Below are 24,144 nucleotides of genomic sequence, written 5' to 3'. Positions count from 1 at the left end.
CTTTAAGTCGTCTGCATATAATATGACCTCAACTAACTTTTTCGTCTTTTTATATGATCAGGAAGGCCCTTCAGCAATATTGAGAATAAACGTAGGTTAAGGTTGTCTCAAGCCAGTTGTTTATGTGAAAGGCGGAAGTTCTGCAACTTCGTCATCAATGGTTATTCTGTTCTGCTGTAGAATCGTAGTGAGTAGGTTAAGCACATTCATAGGTGACACAATCCGTGCTACTGCGTTGGTTGCTTAAACTTTTTAGGTAGTAAATAGCAGAAAAAAGGAAAGGAGCTTATAACAACAGCTTTTTGTTGCTAATCCCCTTTTATATTAAAGGTTGTTGAGTTGCCTTTTCCTTCAGGGATCACTGACACAGTGGCATCTCTCCACTGAGTTAAAAGTATGGCAAAATGTATTGAATATATTTTTACATACTCCATTTAACAGTGCATCTGAGATGCTCGTTGCAGGCCCTATCTAAACCGTCGGCTTTCTTGTTGCTTAGGCTTTTAAGACCTTGCATCAGTTCCCACACAATAAAATATTATTAAAGTATATCGCGTTGCACCGAAATCGCTTCTTCCTAAATTACGACAGAAAATGGTACAACGCGTGGTACCATAACTTTTGGTGGAAATTTTTCCGAAAAATAATCTATGAGGGTCAAGGAGCTAATTAAGTTGTCAGGATGCGTTAGTCACTTGAATGGCTGGAGTTCTGTACCGGCGCTCAAACGGGTTTCCAGTCATTCAGGGTAGTCTTGCATTTGTGGTGTATACATTTTTGTATAAATCGTCTCGAAAGCAGAAATTAAAAAATAAAAATTAGACTGTTGCTCGACTGTAGGCCTGAAAATCATCTGGGCACTTCGGGCAAGGTTACAAATACTATGCTTAAGAAGGCGAAGGACGAAGGAGCTGTACTGTACTTTGGAGAATTTCAACTAAATATTGAGCTTAAGTTTCGACCACGTCAAGTACAAAGAATCCTTGTGGGTGCGTTCCAGGAACTTACCTACATATAGACGTTGTTTACACTGCGACAAAGCTTGGTCTTTGATAACAGGTGCAACTTGAACAGTAAGGTCTGTCGCCATCGGTATGTAAGCACTGATGTTTGCGCTTTCTGACAGGGAAGGATTTCACTCTAAAACTTTACCCTATAGCCGTAATATGGTTTGAGTTCGGCAGGTCCAAGCAGGCGTTAAAGTTAGCGACAATGACCAAAAGAAAAGAGGAACAACAGGACAGGTCCTCTGATAAGTTTCTTCACTAGTGTGTACGTTCATAGCGAATCAGCCGGCCCAACGTAAGCTGCTAAGAGACTCAATCACAGGACACGTAAAACAACGACATCATTTTACACTAGCAATGACATGAGATCGTCTATCTTATGATTATTGTAAACGGAGATACCTCCACTAGGGTGGTTTAGTTCTTTGCACTTCAGTGCAGAACAGTACACAGAATAGGAACGCGGTAACATAGAAAAAGCTAATTACGCAAGTTTCCGTTTGCATGACGATATCTATATGGTCGAGCCCTTGAGAGAGGAGGAGCGCTAGAGTTGCACCCCTTTCACGATTTCACTGTGTAATTTTCAACTTCTCTTCGAGGTCCGGCCTCTCTAGAAGCTCCCCAACCGTGTTCGCGAACGGCTACGGTGATTCAAGGTGTTGCGTAGTAAAGCCGAGTCGGCCTTCCAATCGTCAATACTGTCAGAACCCTAGCCAAACTGTTGAGCTTGGTACTGCCTATCAGTGGTTCTTTAGCGGTGGCTTCGCTTGGAAACGATTTGTCCTTTTGATACGTTCTCGTGCTGTTGTGATCGATGTTATTTGGATGAATTTTCTAATGGGCAAATTAGGTGGCTTGTAAACTCCCTCAAACGCGGCCTACGAAATATGCAAGAAGAACAAGCTACACCGGACACTCGACTAACATTTCTTGGAAATGCTCTTTTGGTCTTCCCTCGGATTCCGCTGATAGGTAAACGCCAGTAGCCCTGTTTCCAGATCAGTTGATGTGGACAGCGTTGGTCTTGGTTCTGTCGAGCTACGGTGGAAAAGGTTCAAATAACGAATTGTTTAGCTCGGAAATGCTAACCAGCTGAAAGCCGAACAGGAACCAACGTGTACAAGAAATGCTTGGTCCAGTCTACTTTTGCCGCTATCGCTATCGTCAACCTGTTCATAAGCGATGCAATCGAAACTGACTTAAATACGCGTAGTTTAGATCACACTAATCACTCGTATCGTTAATCCACAGATAGGAGTCCGTAACTTTCTGATACACGATCACGACGCTCGAACCGCATTTCGTACGTCTGTTGTTCGTTGGTCCCAAAAATAACTTTCACAAAAAGGCTTAGAAGTTCATGAATCAAATGTTAGAAATGTAGATTTTTCTTATGATCAAATATAGACGATTCTATCTTTATTTCAAATAATAACCACAGATAACTTCATAAGATGAGCGTCCGGTCTAAGCTACTCGAAAAGAGAGAGCTACAGCAAACATACTGACTGAATCTCTGCTCAAATCGTTACTCTTAGACATGAAACCGTCGCCATTATACAATATACATTTCTAGGCGAGATCATAAAAGTAAAGGAATGATTGCTGTCACAAGTGCAACTTTTTTAAAATAAAAAACCATATCATTTACATATGTACTGTGTTGGTGAAGAAGATCTCACCTTTTTTTTTCTTCACGTCCCTAATTTGCCGCTTTGTGACTATCATCAAACAACATACATATTACTTAACTATTAAGCGTAACATACCGTTCAAAGTCTTACTCTACAGGCATGGTGTACACGTTTAATTCAGGTTACGAATTCTCTTTCCGAGTTTGGGCTTTTAAGTAGATGAACTATACTTTCAAATGCGCTGATTTAGTCGCTCCATAAATAAGCCATTCATGAAGATAACAACCGTGACTATATTCTATAACCACTTAAAGTAGATAGAGATTAAAAACTGATTAATAAATTATTAACTGACAGACACGGTTCGTAGAAAAATCAAAAATATTTATTTGAAAAACACTAAACACCTTTCGAAATTGATAAATGTTGAAATATGTAAACAAACGCTAAAAGTAGCTAAAAGTAACAAACAGAATACAATGTATTAAAGAAGTAATACATGAATCAAAGACGGAAGTAAGATCTCTCGACTGACTGGACCCCATGGAAATCTCAAGTTCTCGAACTCATTCTTGTCGTTGGTAAATTTTCTCGTTTCAAAAACTGGTGAACAAGAGTTGTAGTTTCACCAACCTAACGCCGTCGTTGAAGTTGCGTGAACAGAGTCACCCGACACAAACCATGATTAAGGAGATTCATAGAATCTTACTATGTCAGTTCAGCAAGATAACGGATACATGAATCTCCGTACGATGGGGTATTATATAATGTGTTTATTGAATAATTAAGAGCAATCACCACATCTGAACATGGTTTCTTAGGCTTGAGCTGATATCCCTTTCTTAGTGAGTTACAGGGCATGTACTCTGCGAACGACGTTAGACAGTTTAACGTACCTTATATAATATATCGAAATCGGCGAAGTTTTGGCCGACAGCACAGAGAGCAATCTTTTCAATCTGGAATAACAGATCATTCCTTTTTTGAGTACAAACCACTTAACCTTCCAGGTTGTCCACTATGCAGCTATCAGCTACGGCTAACGGTCACTCGATAAATTGGTGTGCGTTAATATACGGCTTCAAAGCTGCATGACTTTGGAAAATAGCAAAAGGCACATATGTTTCGTCTTCGACTCAGGTAGTGGCGATACAGGAGCTCCTTTCTCTTTGCTTGATATCCAGGACACAAATCTATATACAGTATACTCCCTGTCGGCACTGATAGCAAAGGACATCCACGTATATAATAATGCCCTCTCAAGGTTACTATAAAGAATTTCCGGCGTATAATACCATATTGATTCACTAAGCATGAGGCTTCACCTGAATCGCCGTTATAAGACCCGTTAATGGCGCTAACCCTGCTATCCTGATAATGCTTGCTACAAAGACTTTAACCTGCACGTCAGTTCGAGTCCGTGCAACTAACTTCGCTTGATCCTCATTAAATCTTCAAGGGTTTCCCTACAAACCTTGTGGCAATAAAATACTTGTTTTAGCCGTCCTATCTTATCTAATAATCAACTATGATGCAGTTTTTTTAAAAATGTCTTCTCTGTGTTTTCCCCCGACATTCCACTCATTATTTGAGTTGACGAATTTTAATTAGAGTGATTCGCTTTATACTTTTTCAACAGTAACCTCATCTTTTTTTTAAGAAAGCCCTTTACTCGATAGAGTGTACAACTGTAGAAAGCGCTGTAGTTGTAACTAAAGTGCTTTTTATTTGTATTAGTCTAGCTATAGGATCATAGAATAATGATTACTCCTTGGATGGGCATCCGAGCTAATAAATAGCAAAATGTTGTAGTGTGAAATAGGCTTAGATGAAGCAAGAACTACTGGATATTGACTCTAGAGTAAACACAATCGAACTACCGGCGTTCTAAAATTTAGCACTTTTCAGATATAAGGATTTTCGCAGGAATAAAATTGTACTTAACGTTCTTCTTTTGTAGGTTCACATGGCCCACTACATTTTTGAAAACAGACTAGGAGCAAATTTCTTTATGGCCACTTTGATTATTTGGCTACGTGGAGTAGGTTTTTTTGGGTTATAAGGGAGAAGAGTTTTGAGGATGAATATTGCTTATTTGTATTGTCTAGATGTGCTCGTGCCATTTGAAACCAAACTTTTCTATGAGTGATGTGATCTATCGTGGAATATTTACGATCTTGTATCCAGCCAGCCTGACTTCAAATAGTCATAAAATACCACCTACTTTAAGGATTATAGCTTTTCTTTTAAAAACAGGCATTTTGCTCCGATTACTCCATTACAAATGCATTATTGTAGATCTTAAGAATCCTCATTATAAGAACCTTACAAAGCCTTTTAGATACAATTAAACTGATATGTGTGATTTCAACACGGCCTGTCTGCATAAAAACAAGCAACCTTAGAAGATCTAAGTCAAGACGATGGTGATATTTTTGTTTCAATTAAATCTTAGGAGGGATTTTCATTTATACTTCAGCAGCTTCAATTTAGTTCCATACACCTTTTGCAGAGGTCTTCCAACACGATGAAACCTGGAAAAAGTGTGTTCATTTGCCAAGAGAAAACAGTTTTTATCACACATTTCATCGTTGTCTCTACAATCTTGGAAAATCGTTTTATTGAAAACTGAAAAAACTGGAATGTGTTAGGGAATAGAACTAAATAGGTGATCAAACAATTTGATTTTATGTTTAATTCGTTTTAACTATTACAAACAAGATTATGCAAACATGTACAGTCGCAACTTATTTACATAAAGATAATGATTTTATTTGTATGACCAATTCCATATGACTCAAAATAGCTGGATAATATTTCTCAGTGTTTAGTGAAGACATGCTGTCTTTAACGTTCCCTGGCATCTCAAAAAATAGTCCACTCGTACGACGCAGCCATCCGCGCTTTAACTGAAAGTACTTCACTCCTTGAGAGTCTCTTTTAACCATAAGGTGTTGTGGATGGAAAATGAATAGTAGTATTTAAATATTCTATCAGTCATTTGTCGCGTAGTAATAAACCGATAAGGTTACTTCCACGCACTGCAGAACTGTTTCCTAGAATGACCTGTTAACGCTGCCTTCGACCCGATGTTAACAAAACGAACCTATAGTTTCGCTTATGGTGGTTATCACCAAAGGTATCAAACTTAGGCTCACGGTTATGTCCACGCGTCTCTACTATAGCACATTCACTCGCTAATCTCTCCACAGTATCTGAGAAGTTCTGGGAACACTTCCTGCAAAATCTTTTGTTTCGCACTATCCGAAGACGATTTAGTGCTAAAGCCTGTTCAACGATGTTAGAATTTAGAAGCCCACTAGTAATGAACTGTTGCAGTTGACTTGACAGCTTCGCCTAACATTCAAGTGCTACTCCAAATTTATGGCCTCATCTACTAAGCATTTCAAATAAAAATATACAAATAGCATTTTGCACGAAGTGCATTAACTGGATGAAATAATTTTTAACGTTTCGTATAATAGATCAAAAAATCATGACTCCCTGTAAAGATGTGTAGTTTTACCAAGTTGACTTTGTTTAACAGAGGTGCCGATCGATTTAACAGCTTTGGCAAAGACTAGGAAGGAACGGAACACCCTGTTTGAGTTGTATTTAGAGCAAAATGACAGGTGGACATAAATAAGTACGAAGCATCACTAAGAGATAACTAACACTCAAACACCTCTTAGATGCTTTGTGGTCAACTCAGCAATCCAAGTCAGTGAGCATCCCAAGAACGCCTTGAAAGCACTATGTTGTACTATGGAACTGTGAAGCAATCCCTTCCCTGGGCTTCCTTCCATATTCGTTTTCTAAGGCGTACCAATACTAGTCCTATATTAAACCTAGACCAATGCGCCATTCGACGTCCATGTTTTTTACTAGCAATCAGGAAGCAGAAGGAAACATAGCAGACCTAGGGCACGTCATGATGAGTCTGAGCGATGTGAGATTTGTCAAAGGTTTAGTCTAATAGCAGAATACGTTTGACTAAACCCTACCAAATAATCAGCAGTACTAATAAATAGGTTTTAATGTTTTAATGCCTTGTGTAACAGCTTGCCAACAATCGTGGCAGGGCGCTTCAACTTAAGATTAAATAAGACTCCAATGAAAATGCTGACTAACACCTTAGCAAACTCTGGGAGCTGATTCGTAATCCACAAAAAGGAACCGACGTTTGCTTATAGAATGGGGTTCACTACTATCGGAGTTGTCGTGAGCAGTCTACCTATCTACCCCATTAGGTTAATCACAAAGTTTCTTATATGTTAGAGCCTTGTCTAGAAGTCATCTACCCGTAACTATGCGCATTTCTCTGTCGAATTCCGGCACAGCAGTTCTAAGGCAAACAGCTTTGACAAGCATAGAAACAATTCGGGAGTGTTCTAATAAATTATTTTCTATTCCAGAACGACCCAACGTCAACAATTACAGTGCCAGTTCTTTGATATGCAACTGCTAAGATCAAATCTAATCGCAACAACCCATAGTTTAGCGATATATGCAGAGGTGACCAGCACGACCAGATGGGTGCTCGCTTACAGGTCGTGGTTTATCCAGCTATGACTCCTCTTTTTGTCTCTCTAGAAAAATATCGTAGACCTGTCGAATGAAGTATATCATTACTCAGAAAGCTGCTCGTTTGCCAGAGGCAATATTTTTTATAGGGACCTATAGACTTATCTATAGAACTTTATAGATATGTACGATGCTCCAGATCCGCTTTCTATCCTATTAGATTAGATATTTTCCTGGCTTATTTTAGATAAATGTACGATTCCACGAACGCCGTGCCGAATGAGCCAGTAGTGCGATATGGGACAGACAATGCAGAGGAAGATTGTATAGCCGCCGACATCACAGCCAGTAAAATGACAGCAGCGCTTCAACAGCTTAGATTCAACAAGGCGCTGATCCAGATTAAATCAGGCTTGAACACCATTAAGATGTGGTAATGTTGGTCCCATGCTGGACTTCTATCTATAAAGATTGTATACATGACAGAAGAATACTACATGACTCGCTAAAAGCATTCCTTCCTGTCACTCGAAAGGCAAAGGCGGTTTTTTTAATCGAACCCGTAAAGGGAAGTTACTAAAAAATGCTGCAAGAACGTGCCATACTTTTCACGCGTTTTTCTGTTCTCTTAGGGGGTCGAAATATGATCCGGAAGAACAACACGATATCCGTAAGGAAAATCAACAAAGGCTGCTTGGCATATCCTGCTTGCCCAAAATAGAATCAACCATGAATACAATGGACACTAAATAGTTTATCTATGCTATATTCATCGAGTTTAAAACGGCCACTGACAAATCATTGACAGAATGGACGTTGTTCAAGCTTACAGCGGCAGGAATGCCCCCCTAATCCAGCTTATTGTTTGCGATCCTGCAACAGAACTCCATTACGAAACAAGTTTGCGTAACAGAACTGGACACTTTCCAACAGTGGCTCAAGGCGGCAACGTCAGCCGCTTACTTTTCCTAGTACTTCTGAACTATTATTCAAGCCGTATCGATTAGCATGAGTATACAAGAAAAGTTGTTCCACTCTACGCCGGTCATCTTGCGATTGAGGGGTAAATCGCCTTAAATTCAGATATTAGCCTGCGTGCAGCAGTACGTAACGGAGACCTTTAGGACCAACGCCATAAAACTCTATAGAACAAGGCCTCTAGCAGCAATCGATGCTCCCTGGTGATATTCTGCGCCCTTATGTTACGTAATGCATTTCTAGGCCTAAATCTATTCTACTCCAGGACCTACTCTGACACCGGAAGTGTAGAACATAACGCTTTAGAGAAACCATGATGGCAAGCACTGGTATAAGGAAACCGTTATTCCTCTCTTTGAATAAGACGATTCATACTTTTAATATCAAGCTTGCCCGAATGGCCTTCTGTATTACCCAACTCATCGAGAAGAACCTTGAAACAGCCCAACTGTGTAATCTGCAACGGGTGAAGTTTTTCCTGAGCGGCTGCTCAAGGTAGCACTAAGACTACACGCATCCTACCATAATCACTATGTGTATTTTGTCAGCTGATACAATAAAAACTACATCGGTGTGCGTTGCAGTCTTTTGTAAGCCGTACCATGCAAACTCACGTCCAAGACGCCTTCCTTGAACTCACCTAGCATAGCGCAATGAAGAATGGCGCATTCTTCTCTGCACTAAGCTGTGTGTTATGTATTATATATACTTTGTGTTAAAATTCGTTTTTCTAAAATTCCATATTGTTTATATACAAGGTACCTAATAAAAATGAAAATGAAGAGAACTTAATGTAGATCACAGACAAAAGTATGAAATACTTAAAACTTACAATTAAGGTCGATGATAACACTGGCTGAGACAGGAAATGAAATATTGTTATTGGATGCCATGCAAGTAAACGTAGCCATGAGGTCGTTTCGCGTGAGAGAGGGTATCCGAAGCACGTTCTTCGATATCCCGTTAGACACGTTATGGTTGTCATCCAAAAGATAAGACTCCCTCCACCAAGTCACCATAGGAGGCGGATTTCCTATCAAATTTAGCAATACAATTCAAGCACATATTTTAGAACGTTACATATAAATGCAAGTGGGTTCAACTTTCTGTTTAGGAAAAAGATTATGTTGTCAGAGTGGTACGGGTTTAACCGATGATGTTGACGCAACACGTACCGAACTGTTGTCGTGTTTATCCATTGGTTTCTAATTCATATCAGAGGAGGCAAAATAACTGCACAAGGGTAACGTCTCAGGCAGAACAGAATAACTGTTACGTATACTATGGTTCACATTGAGCTTGATGTAACATTAATGAATGAAAATAAGCTAATCAAAATATGACGTCTGAAGGCTGCTGATATGCTTGAGTATACAGCATCTACATATGTTTGAAATCCAAATCAATACCTTAAACTACCGCTAAGAATATGTTATATACCTATATCATACGTCGACATAATAATGGGCAAAACAACATGATTTTGAAATTAAATTTTAGCCTTGCGCCTAAGATTGACCCCTGGAATAAGTATTGAGAATATTACTACACGAACTCTCTGTCTGCCAAAAAATAGTACATTTTTAAAAAAATCAATGGTTTAGCTGCTAAGGTAACCAAAAAACCTTAAGCGCGTGTTTTATCTTTTTATACAAAGACGTATTCATTCACATACCTTACCTTATAAAAATCCGAAATCTGTATTTGCTGAATAAAACTTGTTTTGAAGTTAAAAGCAATCAATTGTGTACTTTCTGAAGAAATTTTCGAGACTAGGTCGGCTTCTACACATCTGGTAACACACATAAAATCTGATACGCACTACAAAATGCTATAAACCTGGCTTAGAGGTAAAAATATTCAGTTCTTGAACTAAATTGCGTAGGATGCACGCATTTTCTTCTCTCAAGGTGAAACATCTATGCGTGTCGATAGACATGGCACTCAAACTTATAATCTTCTTCGAGATCAGGTGAAGTAGGTAGGATCTTTACCGGTATATAGATCGGTGCAGATTTAATTTTGCCACAGACAGTGGAAATATGTACGGCCGACTCTAGTCTCAACATTTCCTATAAAAAAAACACATTATTTTGCACTTAATCTTGAAGTTATACTTATTTATTAAGAAAATAAGTAGCTAAAAAAATTCTTAAGAATTAACTCTTTTTTCTCACGCAAACGTCTTAAGAAGAAATCCGAAATGTGTCATCACAAAAACCTAAACCGCAGTTTTGCTGGTTCCTAATTAGAGAGAAGAATAGACATATAATGCATTTCAGAAAAAAATAAACAATTTCTTAAGGAATTATTTCTCCTTCTAGGGAAAAACAACTACCAGGACATATTCTAATGATATTGCCAGTTCGTTGTTGGTATTTGAAATGTATTAAGACTCACCTCCTTCAACTTGACAAACAAGTATAAGCTTGTCACCCTCATTATAAGGCCCAATAACACTTTTCGTTGGTAGAATTTCGCCATTTTGGTCGGTGATGATAGGTTCACTTGGAGGCACTAAGATCAACACAATCGTACATATTAGACAACTACTGCATAAGCACCAAGTTAACCGTGATGTGACTTTGACAGGCCAAATAACCATTATATGATCTGTGTCACAGTACCACAGTTCTCATATATTTCTTCCACATTTAAAGTAAACTTAGACATAGATAGCTCTTTCAATATGCTAAGCATACCTTGTCACTTCGATGACGAGAACCTGTATAATCAGTTGAGACATACATATTAAGTTTTTCGTTTTGCAATTTTTTTAAAAACGGAGACTGTATTTGAAAAAGTTTACTGTTATTTTCATGATTAAAACGTTCGAACAAAGCTGAACGCTTTTGAACTTTTAAGCGTCAGAGCGTCTCTTAACACAACTTTAACACTGGGCCATTCGAAACAATACCTATATTGACATGTTTGTAATATGTGCATACCTAAGTGATTATCTGTATTTACTTACGAATTACTCCTAACTGGACCTGATAGTTTCTCGTGCGAGCTTTCTTAAAGTCCACGCGGCACCGATAGAGACCTTCGTCGCCCTCTTGTAGGGGTGTCATTTGTAGTACAGATGGTGACACTTCAGTTTTTAGGTATGCCCTGTGGGCCAGCCATCCTGCAGGTGAGTGGTGGGCCTTGCGAAGATTTGTTTTGCGAGCATCTGCAGAGTATATTGGAGTAGTATGATCGTCTTTATACCAAAGAACGAGAGATACCTCATCATCAGTGGTATTCGGGTGGATATCACAGGGGAGATTCACACGTTCTCCGAGTACTCCCATTATCGCTATTGTAGGTTCTGCAATAATAAGTAATAAAAATTGTTATAAAAAAAGTTACTCTATCTTTGTTCTGTGTTGCCGTTTTCCACCGTTTTTCCTGTACCTACCTTCAACAATAGCGATTCTGCAACCTATACTTCAATACATTTAACATATCACTTAGCTATCTTGTGATAACCGCTTGTGTTTTGGCAACAAACCCGTTTTTTTAATCAATTATGCTACAACACTTAGGATCATTTAACACACCACGTAAAAGCTTCAAATTCCTTGATCTGTTGGGTAAACGCATAACATACATTTCTGTCAAGCGTAGATAGCCAATAGTCCACATTTGAGGGTACTGATCACTTTTGGAAGCCTTTTTCTATGTAGAAATTAAAATGATAGAATTGAGTGCCTATTTTCAGAACGAAGTGAAATACGTAGTGCGTTTGATTTGAGGCGTGAAATCAAAAGCCTAAACACCAAAATATCACCCTGCGAGTATATTTTCTCGACTACTTACCGGAACCGATTCGACTAAAATATTACTTTTTGTTTAAGGCTATTTCAATGAGTTTTAATAAATAACTTTAAAGTTAGTAGATAGGGTTATATTGAAAAACAGTAAGCTAATTAACGAAATAATTTAATATTATAGATAATCTGAGCCTGCTATTTCCTGCTTCAGCATCTTCCATTCCGATTCGAAGGGGCGATGCGGAATTTGCTTTGGAAATATCATACTCTCCTTTATATATTATTATGCTAAAGTAAAGCATAACGTTATGACTTCTACAAGGGGTAATTTACACTAGATTATCATTTAACATAATTATTTTTTTAGCATCCTATAAGCGGGCTAATGCTCAACATTTATTTTTTTAATTTATGTTATACTACACGTATCACAATGATTAAAGTACACAGATACATTCATTTGATAGCAATTACTTAGGCAGCGTCCTAGAAAATATTGTTAATTCTTGCAGCCTTTGTAATAGCTGCTGTCGATGTTGTCTGGTCACTTTGAAGACTGAATATTAAATCTGTTTAATTTTGAAACTTTGCTAGTAAGGTTCGTAGTAGAAAATAAGTGTCAAATACACGCTACAATTGCTTCTATGTGGTTTTTGTATTATTGTATGTTGATCTCGCAAAAGTAAAGATGTTTTGGAACTGCTAGATTTCTATGAATATTTAGGTATAACGTTGGTATCTCCGCAATAATATAACAAAAATAAAGTATATAAACCAATACTGAAGACTGTATCACTGTGTAGTATAAGTATCTCCTAATAGCCATTAGATCTAGTACTGGCTTATTGTTTAGGAAATAGACGTGAAGATTTTTCAGGAATGCATATTCGGGAGCGAGTATTCTCATATTACTACTAAAACATGATTTAAAAACTAGTTTCATCAGCCTCTTTTTTGAGCCAGATGTTAGCCTAACTGTATGAATAGTTGTCGTTAAACTCTTCATGTTTAGAATGTAAACCTGAGGTAATATAGGCTCAAAATAATCACCATGAAATGACTACAACGCAATAGCTCATCGTATTAATAGTTGATGCAAATGGTGTTTAGCGGCTAAAATTACAGGCATGTAAAGTGGGCTGGGTTCAAAACCGGGCGTCTCGATGATGACTGACTATGGTAGAATAAACCAGTTTGGCATGAACCTCGTATGAGGTATCCACATAAAAAGGTCTTTCCCGTAAAAATATCCACCTGCACTGCGAGATTAACGGCCATGACCTAAAGTATCAAGTATTTAAATGCTTAATTTGGAAAGGACAAATGTCCTTTCCTACGAGAGATAAAATGTACAATATATTGTCAATGCCGGAAGGACACATGTAGTTGCGTAGCTTGAATGCCGATCTTGTGCATCTCATGGCTTCCGTGGATATGAAAATAAAGGCTCTATCGGCACTTACGAAGAACTCTAGATCAAATGTCGACTAGGGTCTAAACACCTACATATAGTTTGAAAACCAGACGTAAGCACACTTCTTTCGTACCGAAAACCAATCATAATAATGCTTAATAGCATAAAACTCGAAGCATATATTAGTTTATTAGATGTTCTTATCGAGATGTAAATAAGTTTAATGCGCAAATTTACTTACATTTTGTTGACAAAAAATTTTATAACATCTATAACTATTGAATTTATGACATCAGCCTACAAGCTTAAAGCTCTGCAGGGTTATATGTCTCATAGTATATAGAACAAAAAGGTTCATATGTCATTTATGCAACCTGCTACAAAAAAAAGAACTGGTTTAAGATCTGCATTTCATGCGGGGCAGTTTAGTGGTTTTACAAATTTTAGATTCTGGCATATGTAGAATGGCAAGTTATGATTCTTGTAAAAACGGTTGTAGTCAAATTGATATTTTTTTGCCTTTTAACGAAAAAGTTAGTAGAACAATTTAAAGATTCAACATTCAGTTGGCTAAATATGTTATTTTAGAATCACTCGATCCGAAACTCATTTTCGAAATCCAAAGCAAAGTATATTTATTACTTACAGGTTAGCTTGATTATTAGGATAATATATAATTCTCATCCCAGTAGACAATAGGTATACAGCGACATTTTTGGCGCCTCTAATACACTTCAGACATTTGAAATTTGATGTAATTCTCAATCTGTATATATACAATAGTGAATAATAATAATGCGTTGTCAGTTCTGTAACCCCTCCCCCGCCCCTGGAGCAGGCAGTAATACGTTAACGGCTGGCGACCACCGCTGCGGAACCCCCACGAAGAACAGTGAACTCAAGACTATTTATTGGTGAAGCGTCTGAGGCGACCTGCCTACTGGCATTCACGAAGACAAGAAATAACCGTAAGTCAGCAGCGTTTCTGAATTATTTTTGTTCGCCTTCGTCTTTTTCGCTGATGGCTTCTAAGAAAAGCAAACTTCAAAAGAGAAAAATCCTAGTTGACGCTGCCACGGCTCAACAATAGTGAGAGCCCCTGGAGGCGAAATCAAAAAAAGGTGGCGAGGCACGACGAAAGAAACCACATACAGACGAAAGTTAATGATGTCTCTATTAACCAAACTACTTAGTCAACTGTAAGCTACTCCTCTTAGTTCTAACTTTCGGTAATTATGTTATTTACAGCCCATGCCTCTTGAATGAGGTACATTTTTTGCTCTAAACGAGGCAATTGGCTGGAGGTCCAACAATATATTTAAAATGTATGTGAACTCGAATGATACTAATTTTTATTGAATTATAGCATCGCCTCTTAGTGGGTATAGTGAAAAATATGGAATTTATAATCAAACTGAATCAAAATTTGCCTACAAAAAAGCTTCTAAATCTTATCACTGCGTTTACTTGCGTATTAAGGTGTAGACGACTTCCGTTGCATATCATACGCGCATTGTGAATTGTCTTAGAACTACCTCGGCTCAAAGCAGAACTATTTTATCGACATATGTGTTTGCTTACAACACAGATAGTAATAAAAGATGCAAAAGAAGGCCTTGAGGAAATTTTATACCGGCTTAGGATGAAGTTTCAGGCAGCACCGTATTTTCATACGCGTCGGATTGGACCCATCTGGTTTTGGGCTAAGACCTTGCGCCGAAAGGAAAAATAAAAGCGCAGCTTCTCTTTCAATATATTTCAATGATCTCAATGATCACGGCTCAGGTCCGTTTTAATAATCGTTTGATGTGTAATGATAGAATTAATCAGTATGCTTCCAGTTATGATGCAGAGACAATCGTTGCTAAATAAATCATCGTATAAATAGTTCTACACCATCCTGTTCATATATCTATCTTTTTGTAATTTGTATTTCAGCCCTACAAAGAAAAATACATTCGTTCATAATATGATTCTATTGACCATATTAACATTATTTTCATTACAATTTGTGACGTGCTGTCCAGCCAACATAATTGTTGGCTCGCGCTGTAGCTCTAAAGCCACATCTTGTTTTGAAAAGGCTATCGATAGTGGCTCTAGGCTTAATTGACCAGGCCTCTTCCCCAAGTTTTTGATAAATTTAAGAGCATCCTTGCCCGGCACACGAGACCTATAAGGCAATAAGGCAAAAATTTTAAATCGTCGACTAGGTAGTAGACATCTGTCCATCTTACGCTACTAAATGATATGACCTATCTCAATCATAGCCCGCCCCCCATAGCTTGGACATCAACGATGGTTATACTTCATGTTAGGGACCTAATCCTTTTTAGCCAGATCGCTAGAAAATATGGTGCTACCTGAGATGCTGAGTACATTCGACGCGTGTGCAATTGACATTCGCATGCGACTTTCTCAACGCCTTCTTCTGCACCTTTTACAACTATCTAAATGCAAGGAAGCACATGTGCCTAAGACATCGCTCGTGACATCCTATCGGTCTTGTTTTATACAGCCGGCTTTAGGCAAGTTAATGTGTATAACACATATTCCGCCATCTCGACACATAGTAACTTTCCCTTTAAAACACAGCTTAGTTAACGCCACTAACTGGTGAAAACTGGTTGTCGGTGAGAACCGTTTCTACAAGTTCAAAGGGCAACACATCAGGCGATGCTCTTTCGCTGTTAGATGATATTGTATTTCGCCAAGTAATGTTCAGGTCACATCAGAGATCGACAAAAGCCTTCAGCAAGGCTTCAGGCAATTTCCTTTCTTTGTCTTACTTCTGCTGCTTCTTGGCCTTTTCTGACAGACGATCTAGCTAGCTCGTGTCTTAATACCGAAAATTTAATAATCTTCGGTATTAAGACTGATATAGATAATACCTCTTATTGGGCGGTTACAGGTGTAATAGAGTGAGAAAAAGACTGTTGGCCAAACAAATGTCAATTTTCTTAGTACACGCGAAGGTAAAGCTCAGCGGCATTTGTGTAGGTTAAGATCAGTTGCAACCTCCAAAGCCCTTTGCATTGTGTCATTCGGAATCAACGCTTTAAACGGCAGCAGAAATCAAACCTGGTTGGTGAGGTGCCTTGATCTGTAATAGTCTGAAAGCTCCTTTTAATCAGCCAAAATAGGGAAGACGGTGATTTTCAACATATTCTATCTGCAGCGATCTCTCATAGTTGTGATTTCCAATTTCTCCTGAAATTGGTCAACTATCTGCCGCATACTTTCAGGGTATCGTAAGTAAATGGTGCATTTAGATAGCCCCAACTGTAACTTCGCTTCACTGCTTGAAGGTCTTTAGTTTATCAACATCATGAAAAATGGCATAATCATAGTGGTACTGCTATAGTAGTAGCAATAGGCTGCACACAAGAGGCGAAAATACGTCTTCTTGCTGCGTTTTATACGAGAAATTATTTCCCGTTCGGCGCTCATCAAATGCGTTGCTATTTAATACGTTTAATGTTTCTGGTAAAATACACTCCTATCTTTAGATATCTTTTTTAACATTGGTGAATGTTAACTCAACTTTATAATTACAATAATAATTTTTTGTAAATAGCCTTTGCTTTTGCTACCTTTTCCCAAATGGCGGGTGTTGACCCATTACCATGTTGACGACATTATTGAGTCGTTTCGTGGTGAAAATTCGCATGTGATAAGATTTATCACATATTTGGTGCAAAAATTTGCAATTTTACCGATAAGTAAATTACAACGTACTGTATTACGGCCACCGCTAAGGATCTATAATGATAAATTTAGGTGCCAAAGGTACTGTACGCGTAAATTCTTATATAGAGTCTGACATTGTCACCGTGTTTAGCCTTGAGCAAAAGCAAAGGTTCTCGACGGAGGAGCCTTTCCTCGTTTAATAATATATTCACTGTTATGTATAATATTGCAGTTCTAGCTCAGTAATCAAACGACTAGATCAAAATCATTTCTAAATTCTTTCACACAGTGGCCTTAACTTCACATTAAAGTTAAAAAGAAATTAAGAGAACTGGAAAATTATGACAAGGTTTATCACTGCTCCAATCAGACTGCAATTATCGTTTTGAAACTCGTATACTTGTAGTAGTTCACTGCATAGGTATGGTTTGCTGTTATTGCTTTCTACAATATACAAAATGGTCACCATAGCTCCAAAAGCAAGATTTTTAGCGAAAATATTGAGTCCAAGAAGCTTCAACTATGCGCAAAATCGAGGTTTAAAAGATAACGTTTTGAATTTACGTTAAACGAGCATGCTGCATGAACGATTATTCCAAAATTTCTTGTAAACCTATCCGTTAGACGTGAACATAGTTTCTGAAATCAATACTAGGAAGTGTGTCTTTAACCACTTATGTTAAATATCACCAACGGTTATGTGATCTCTTCTTTAGTGAAATTAAGTGGCTCTCATATACAAGCTGCATTTGGAATACAAACGTTGCAAATTAAATCGCAAACGTTAAAAGAAGAGTCCAGCAAGTCATCTTAGCCTCAGTTTGGTACAATGAGGCATTTATATCGGTAATTATGTCATCAAATCTGGCCGCAGCAGCCGAAATGTTCTTTGCTGTTTCAGACAGTTAACTCCTAACAGGACACAAAATATCCCTATATTGTGTTTTCAACATATATCACCTCACCTGCTTTTTAGTTTAGTGAAGGAAACACAGGTGCAAAGGTAAGTTCTTAGTTATGCGTGTATAAGACGTGACCGCTACAATGTGACCAAACCTAATGTTTTGACGGTGCTTCGCATTGAAAGCGTCATTAAAACATTAGGTTCAGCGCAAGAAGTCCAGTTGCTGAGAAGGCTTTCAGATCGATAAGGACTGACCCACGTTTAGCATTCATTCTATTGTCGCGGTGACAGCAGTGTCATTAGATTGCTTTGATCTATCTATAGTTCGCACACTGCTATTTACGAGCAGCTTTATTCGGTTTTCATCATTACAAAATGTCAGCTAAGGCGACATTTCTAAATCGCTTAAACTTTTTCAGCTATAAACGCAAACTCCCATGTGAAGGATTCTAATGGATGCTGCGCTAAGTGACAAGCAAACTGATGAGGTCATAGTAGCAGCGAATTTATCTGGGCCACTAGTACGCTAATATGTGATATGTCACAACCTTTACTTGGCTAACAGGGTATCTGAAATTTACGCAAATAAAGCACATTGATTTCCATTAAATACCTGTGGATACATCATGAAGTGAACGATATTTTTTATATATGAGCCCTTTGTATTATATATATACAATATATATATATATATATTGTAGTCGACCAATTTAAAAAGTTTACATCAGCTACTTATTCGAGAAGCGTAGCGTTAAAGCGTTGAGTGGAAAACATGTAAACTGCGATTGTGATGAATTTAGAATACGACAAGGCGCACTATTATGATGAAGGTCCAGCACAGTGATCCTCTCTCTGGTAATCGTTCAAATGCATGTTTTGTCATTGATGCTTCAATCTTTTCTCAACGAGTTGATTTCGTCATTTTGTCAGACGAGACTGAAATATATACTATAATGGAACGTTTGTCTTTTCTGGTGCTATTGATTTCCTTGTTTTCTGCAATTTTTAAGGAGTATTGCTATGCCAACTATTTTCGGCATGCAAAGCGTGTTCGAGATCCGCGTAAGTTACGAAGCAAGAACATCATACCGAAACATTGTAGAAGGGACTGGTCTAACATCACGAAAAAGTTGTCTACTGAAAATATCTAAGTTTATGTGATGTTATCACAAAATTGCGCTATTCTGGGCTTAAGCCATCGAAAACACTTTTATCCATTTTTCGCCTGATTTTAGCAAAAGCAACGCAAGAAGATTGTTGAAACCGTCTAGGATCGTCAAGACGACCTTACTGCGAAGAGGTTGGTCTGAGAACTGTTCGCTTAAGAATTAAAGCAATGTTTACTCTTACGGCTAACGGGTTCTGTTATTATAGGGACTCTGTATAGAAAGCTGTACGTAAATTTGATTCCGTATTTTTAGTTTGCGATCTTACTCGTTGGTTATAAAGGGGTTAACTTTTCGCTAAGGTGATATCTACGAGAAGGGAAAGGCGAGGACTCTATGGCAGCTGTAGTCATACTTTTGTAGGAGTTTAAATTGATTGTAAAGGTAATAAAAACACAGCTTCATATTGCTCTTTGCACGACTCATGCAGCGCACTTCCTACGGTTAAATGCTGTAGGCTAACATGGCATACTCGAAAGTTGAGAGGAAAGCAAAACCGAAGAGCTCCAAAACGAGGGAGGGGCTTCCACAAGCTATTATCAACCGTATTGAATTACTACCTATTGGACTATTAGGAAAAGGGTAATATCTGCAATATGCCGTTCACAATGAGCCCCTAAGAATTTGGTAAAAATTTATAAAAAGAAAACTCTTAGTTTTGGTATATTCAGCTATCAGATAAAAAGAACACGTCGGAGGTGTTAAAAAAAAGCTAATGAGGTATTTCAATCTTTGCAAGAACTCTTGAGGAGTCATAATTGAGAGCTTCCTTTTATTGATACGAACTGTGATTAAAGTAAGGAGAAGGCCGTTTTTATATGCTAGGTCAACGACTATGGCAAGCTTTTCCAACATGATGAACCTATTGAACATGCGAGGTTGGCAGAAAAAAATTCACTTAATAAATCTTTAAAAAAAGTTTTAAAAAATCGCGCTAGTACGTTCTCCCCTTAACTGTATTTTTAAAAGTCCAGCGATTTGAGTGACTCATAGATGTATCCATGATTATTGAGGAGTCATGCTGAGACGAGAAAATCAATTAAAAAGGCCTTTTTGTCATTTGTAAAGCCGGTGACTTAACTTAGTTGGCTAATTAACTACCGGAACTGATATTCGTGTCGGTTTACATCCTTTGACTCCAGTCCGCTAGAAGCCCGAAACGGACCAGCTGCTCTCGACCAAGCGGATGTCCAACTGAGCCATACAGCGAAAACTGTGCATTTGGGCAGGCTTGCAGGTGACTATTTTGACATTCAAAATTTCCTGACGACTTGGGAGCCAGCTTTCGTTACATTCTGAAAGCCAGCTGTCTCATGGAATGCCCTCGATAAATACATGAAGGACCAACGTAATTCATACTTTGATTCATACGTAAGACTTTGATTCGTAGAATATATCGTGTATCGTAAAATTTGAATAGTTTTGTACGTATTACGCTTTATTTTAATTAAAGATTCGTTAAATAACATTGCACTAAATAAAATAACATTACATTAGTAATTAATAATAATTATTACATATATTAATAACTTTCGTATTAAGTTCACATCATAAAATATCTCTACGTTACTCACGTTGTATTTTAATTTTCAGTATATATAATAATTTAAGGAGCTATATATTGTGTTCTCTTTACATAATTAAGGATTAGGATCGGTTTCGCTGCATATGACAGGCTTAGTAAATTTTGACGGTTAATTTCTTGCCGTATAGCATAATGATATGATATTGCAATAAGTAGAAAAACAGTTTTGTCGGATACCAGGAAAATATGAATATGCGCCATCTCCCTATTATATCAGAACTGGCTAGTAGTAGCAGCTACAACTTACAAACAGAGCATATTTACATGGTTGATGAAAAGCTATATGCGCCTATGTGTTCAATGTACCGGTCGTCATAAAATCGATAGCCGCAACAGGTGAAAAACTAAGCCGTTGTAATCTAGTATGCCGCATGAGAAAGACTGCTGGCAAAATTATAGGTTAAGCCAAGCTTTTCATGATTTAGCTCAATGTAAGCATCTTGTGGAATTTTACTTCAGCTAAGTTTAGATGGCCCCAGAAGTTGAATGCTCGCAATTTGCGGTATACTTTGCTAGAAACTTTCAATGCCAGTGCATTTCGCCCAGATATAGGTGAAAGTAATAATAATAGTAAGGCGAAATTATTTTAACCCTTTAGTTCGTGCTCTAAATAAAGAGCAACGTTTTCCGTAAATTTAGACACTGTAAAGGACAACTGCAAATATTCGCCATTACCTGGGGTTGCCAAACGTTTCAGTACTAATCGTATATCTGAATTAAGGCCATATTGGGAACCCCGCCGTGGCACCGCCGCGTTCTATCCTAGCGATTTGGGAGCCAGCATTCACCTCGTACTAGGGGCGGGCCGTCTGATGGAATGCCTAACGGCAGGACTTTAACTTTACCTTTAGTTTTCCGTAACCGTGTAGACACGGCCTTGGTAGATTTTTGAAATTAGGGTGACTTTGTTAGCCTGGGGGTGCTCTGTTTCAGAGCCACAATCGGGTGACTTATCGTTTCTAAATTTATTTTTTGTAAAGATATACAAAAAGGCTTTCCTTTGTTCACACATTCATACAAAGTACTGGTTATCGTAACAGTACATGCTTATCTTCTTCTTCGCTGTCAATCATGGACTATAGTGAACGATCCCATATCCTTAGTACTTGCTGTCGTATAGTCAGACAGTCAACCTAGAGGGTTGTCTTTCTGCAACACACTCCCTCGTATCGAGCAGAATGTATCTCATGGTTTCTCATAATGGAAGTTCTAATACCTTGCTATCTCAAATAGCGGCTGAATGATAACAAATGAAGGCGGAAGGTATTAACTTTATGAAATGATTGCAGATATTTAGCTCTAATGGGAAGCTCAGAAATAATTCACACTAATTATTCTAAAAAACTAAATTTAATAAATATAATTTATTTTTTTATGATTCACCAATAGTGTTAGCTTCTATTCAGCAGAATTGAAGTGCACAAAGGAGCTACGGGTTCTCAAGACGCGCATGTCTTTATTCCTTTTTCTTTATTTTTTTTCTATATTTGTTCTTGAATAAAGACGATACTTCTTACATAGCTACATTTTTTCGTGCGTAACATCTCCTTTACATATTTTTTTTTGTAACAAGAACTCTGATTGAGGAACAACTTTCTTTTAATGAGGTTGTGGTAAAAACTGTTTCGATTCAGAAGTTAATGAAATTGCGTCATCGAAGCCGTGCCCCGCAGACGAGCATGGACCTCATTTGCTGAAGGTTATGTATTTTTTCTTGAAAAGCCAAATGACGAATGCAAGGCAGTACGTCGGACCTTCACGTCAAGCAAGACTCACCCTTTTCTTATGAAATCTTAGGTCCGCCCTTTACGTACCAATCTCATTATTTCACACCAGGTCGTCGTTATATTACGTCATCTAGCACTGCCTTAATTAAGCACTAGGTTATGAGGCTTGCATCCAGTAATTTCATCTAGTTCAGCTAAGCAATACCCCCTTATATCAGGTGGCCGCACTATATCCACTTCAGTAGTTACATCTACTTTAGAGATTATTGGCAAGCATTGTGAACTAACTGTCTATTCCCTCACACTACATATATCTATAGTTGCCGGGTTCAGTTTAGGGAAATGTCGTGTTCTTTCAAAATACTGATGCAGTAAGAACCTATAAGTAACCAACGACCAGCTAGCAGAATTTATTGAGATACTGTATAAAATCTAACACAATAAAAATAGCAAACTATTTGGCCACCGACTCACAATATTGGCCAACGCACGATCGATTATATTGCCAAACACGGAAGGCTACCTATTCGAAGCTCTACGCAAATGTTGCCATCCGTTTTGCTTGAACAAAAGCATTGAGTGAGGGATGGAGGACCAAAAGCGACGATCATTTCATGATGTGTCGTAATAATGTGAGCGACGACGACACCCGCAAAGGAGCAGGAAGCTAGTAAATTATGTCTCAATGACATAGGTTCGAAAATGATTTGAAACGTATCGACGACGTCATATGTACTACAAAAAAGTAAGATCACACTACAATTACCCAATCGGTAAACTCCAACGGGGACTAGCCTCCAGCTGATAGTTCTAAGAATACGATTAAAACTCTTACCTGTCAATTCGTCGTCTTCAAATGGCGATGCTGTCTGCCCATATGTAAAAAAAAATATTATTGTGAACAGGACCGTAAAACCTGAGTTCGCGTTTCTTTCCGCTGTCCTCATAGTATACGTGAAAAGTAAATATCCTCTACCCAATATCCTTGTCACCGAACAATCATCACGCGCGTTATCCCAAACAGATTAGATCATATTCGGTTAGTAAACACGTTGATCTTTATCTGGATCAATCACAAAGCGTTACCTAACACTATGACATCACAAGTATTTAAGCATTTCACGGCTGCACAGACCACAAAAATATGCTGGTGTGTATTATACGCTGCGGGAATTACCAACGATTTTGCTAAATAAAGGTGTACTAGATACACCACAGTTAAACTGGGATACAATTGATAAGGCCCCAAGCGCCACACCTTAACCTCAGGGAGGCCGGCTGGCAGTCTGATGGCCTCGTGGCGCTCCGAGTCCGCGGTGAAAGGATAGGAGAACTACTTTACCCTTCCCTATCCCTTACCGAAAAGAGGGCAGTACCCTCTCCAGAATGGTCGCATACTTCGCTGCGACAGAGTTCCAATGTGCCTACCTAGGTGTCGACGCGAAGGCCGCTTACAGAAGGCTCCAAATTCCCTTATCATCAGAACGGAAGTCATTCTTACTCGCATGAAAAAATCTAACCTAAAATTGGTCTCGTAGCTTTGTGAAGTGCGAAATCTTTTATGGACATGTCTTCTCGATTTTGAAAGCCCTACTTCTTAGACCTTTCCTTTACCATTTTCAATTCGTGCCAATACAAGTTTGGATGCGCAGCATGAGTAAATTACATTTAAACGCCTGTTATATATATACAAACGATAAAATGTTGCGATCTAGACTTAGTCATGGGTACAAAGTCGACAACACTTACGTATG

At 38.2% G+C, this 24,144-nt stretch overlaps 1 protein-coding gene across 5 annotated transcripts in view; it reads right to left on the bottom strand.

Moving 5' to 3' along the window:
* The window catches only part of LOC111265541 (protein turtle), a 51,315-nt gene extending 27,653 nt beyond the window's left edge, over window positions 1-23,662 (bottom strand). For all 5 annotated transcript variants that reach the window (XM_022842311.2, XM_022842313.2, XM_022842314.2 and 2 more), the window contains exons 1-4: window positions 23,226-23,662; window positions 11,121-11,459; window positions 10,547-10,663; window positions 8,979-9,179 (exon numbers count right to left, since the gene is read on the bottom strand). In XM_022842311.2, the coding sequence (XP_022698046.1) occupies window positions 8,979-9,179; window positions 10,547-10,663; window positions 11,121-11,459; window positions 23,226-23,337 (769 nt within the window). In that variant the 5' untranslated portion in view covers window positions 23,338-23,662. The remainder of the gene's footprint in view (window positions 1-8,978; window positions 9,180-10,546; window positions 10,664-11,120; window positions 11,460-23,225) is intronic.
* Between the last annotated feature and the right edge of the window lie 482 nt (window positions 23,663-24,144).

The sequence above is a fragment of the Varroa jacobsoni genome, unplaced genomic scaffold, assembly GCF_002532875.2.
Source record: "Varroa jacobsoni isolate VJ856 unplaced genomic scaffold, vjacob_1.0 scaffold_984, whole genome shotgun sequence".
NCBI lineage: Eukaryota > Metazoa > Arthropoda > Arachnida > Mesostigmata > Varroidae > Varroa > Varroa jacobsoni.
The sequence above is the reverse complement of the archived record's forward strand: the minus strand, read 5'-3'. Positions and strand labels throughout refer to the sequence as shown.